Genomic DNA, 2,500 nt, shown 5'->3' with positions numbered 1-2,500 from the left:
TATTTTAATACTAAACCTAATAATAACAGCAACAATACAAATAAAATCACGAATAATAATAAAAATCAACATCACCAAAAAAGCAACACTAATATACATACCCCTTAAGTTATACAACACAACGTGGTTTGAAGGCATAGTAGTGTACCAAGACGAGCAACAGTGAGTGGGTAGGAAGCCAAATTTTCCTCCTGCTGCCACGTCTGAGGGCGGCACCCATCCGTCGAACCGCCCACCCCCGCCCACGACGAGCTTCCAGTGCTTCCTCCTACAATAAAGGAATAAAGGTAAGTGCTGAGTGAATTGAAGTGAAGGAAGGGTAAGTGAATTGGGGTCAGATGAGGATTTTTTTGAAAGGGAGAGAGAGTGAGAGAGAGAAATCTTTAGAAAAAGAGAAACGTGTTTTTTTTTTTTTTGTTGTTGTTGTTTTTTTTTTTTTGTGTTTCTAAGGCAGAGAGAGCGAGAGTGACTGAGAGAGAAAAAACTGAGAGAGATAAAAAAACAAACACAAACACAGAAACAGACACAGAGGAAGAAGCGAAAGAGAAAAAGCAAAAAAACATTAACATACCGTATCGCCCCTCTAAGCGGCCCCTTCCGCAGATTGTAAACAAAGGAGGTCCTCGGCGACTCCGCGTTGGTCGTGATCGCGTCCCACAGGTTGAGTCCGTCTCCTTCCGACCCCTGGGGCTGGTCGTCGTCCTCCCAGGTGTCGGGGTCGTCGTCCTCTGGGCTCGTCACTTGCCCCCCGCCCCTGCGCTTCCTGAAGGGGGACTCGGTAGCTCCCACGGCGTGTAGGAGAGTACTCTGCCAGTCCACTATGTGCATCAGCCTGCGAGCAAGGGTCCCGGGTTTTAAGAGTGCAGTCTTTATTCATTTTGATTTCCGTTTGTTTATTGATTTATTCACTTATTTCTTTATGTATTTGCTTCTTTACTTAGTTATTTACATATTTATCTATTTGCTTATTTTTATTATAGGATGAATGTGATTAAGACAGATATAATGGTGTATCTTTGTTTGACATAAAGAGTTTAATTCTATTATATTAATTTACTAAATTGAAGAGCGGGAAAGAAGTGAGGAGTAGAAGAGACAGTATTGAGATTATATCAAATTAATTCGCATCATCTATTGGTGATACGAAATTAGTTTAAATAATCATTCAAATATCATCTAACTACAGTAGATCCAGCAACTAAAATTACATAGATTACAGGAAAATGTGTTTAAACAAAAAACAAACAAACAAAAACATCAAAATAAAAGGAAAAATAATATGAAATAAAAATATACATACAAAATATATAATGACGCACACATTGTCTCCAAAATGTAAACACTTCCTCAGCCACCGACCTACCCATCGTATTTGAACCCTGTCTTCGGTAAGAGAGGAGAGTGAATGAAAGCCACGCCCCTGGTACCGCCCTCGAACACGCCTCCTTTATTCCCTCGCAGCGGGAAGTTGTTGCCTCCGGACCTGATATTGCCGCCGTTCTGCGAAATAAGGTCACTCATTATGACGTCAGAGGAGCGATCGCGAAAGAAACAGGAGAGAGGTCATGGGAACAATAAGGATATGATACTGAAGATGTATATCATTCTAATAACTTAGTTGCAGTAGTAGTAGTACTAGTGATGGAAGTAGACGCAGTATCAGTAATAGTAGTAGTTGTAATAGCAATAGTAGTAGTTGTTGTAATAGCTATATCAGCAGTAGCAGTTGTATTCCTGGTACTTGAAGTAGTAGTAGTAGTAGTAGTGATGGAAGTAGAAGAAGTAGCAGTAGGGATGAGAGCAATAGTAGTTGTAATAGTAATAGTAGTAGCAATATTAGTAGTAGCAGTTGTATTGCTGGTAGTTGTAGTAGTATAAGTAGTTATACGTTTAGTTATAGTCGGAGTAGCAATAGTGGTAGCAGTAGTGGTAGGTAACAGAAGTAGTAATAGTAGTAGTAGTAGGAGTTAGTAGTACTACTTGTAGTAATAATAGGGGTAGCATTAGTATAAAAATAGTAGTAGTAGTAGTAGTAGTAGTAATAGAAGTAGCTGAAGTAGTAGTAGTAGCAGTATTATAGTAGTACGAGAAGCAATGAAAACAGTAATGATCATAATAATAATCAATAACTGATAATGATACTAAAGACAATAATAACAGAAATGATAACAAAAAAAATGATAATAGACACATTAATAATCACCGTTATAATCATAATATCTACATTGTTATCACTACCATCATTTCCGTAACTACAGTGTCCCCAAGCATTCCAGTGATATACTTGCTGGAACCCTATATTAGGACTACGTGATTATCATCTCATTATGAGGGTAATTTAAAAGTGCAAGTTACATTATCTGCGAGGCACCCATCCTCTTTACGACGTGTAATAGTCTGGGGAAATTTTCATTTATATACTATTTTGTAGAGAGAGAGGAGAGAACGAGATAGGAGAGAGAGAGAGAGAGAGAGAGAGAGAGAGAGAGAGAGAGAGAGA

General features: G+C 38.6%; 1 protein-coding gene across 2 annotated transcripts in view; it reads right to left on the bottom strand.

Moving 5' to 3' along the window:
• Nucleotides 1–2,500, bottom strand: part of LOC125024932 (arylsulfatase I-like) — a 109,326-nt gene that overhangs the window by 1,950 nt on the left and 104,876 nt on the right. For both annotated transcript variants that reach the window (XM_047612714.1, XM_047612712.1), the window contains exons 10-12: nucleotides 1,364–1,500; nucleotides 572–832; nucleotides 102–268 (exon numbers count right to left, since the gene is read on the bottom strand). In XM_047612714.1, the coding sequence (XP_047468670.1) occupies nucleotides 102–268; nucleotides 572–832; nucleotides 1,364–1,500 (565 nt within the window). The remainder of the gene's footprint in view (nucleotides 1–101; nucleotides 269–571; nucleotides 833–1,363; nucleotides 1,501–2,500) is intronic.

Source organism: Penaeus chinensis, chromosome 4 (assembly GCF_019202785.1).
Source record: "Penaeus chinensis breed Huanghai No. 1 chromosome 4, ASM1920278v2, whole genome shotgun sequence".
Classification (NCBI taxonomy): Eukaryota; Metazoa; Arthropoda; class Malacostraca; order Decapoda; family Penaeidae; genus Penaeus; species Penaeus chinensis.
This window is presented reverse-complemented; position numbering and strand designations above follow the sequence as displayed.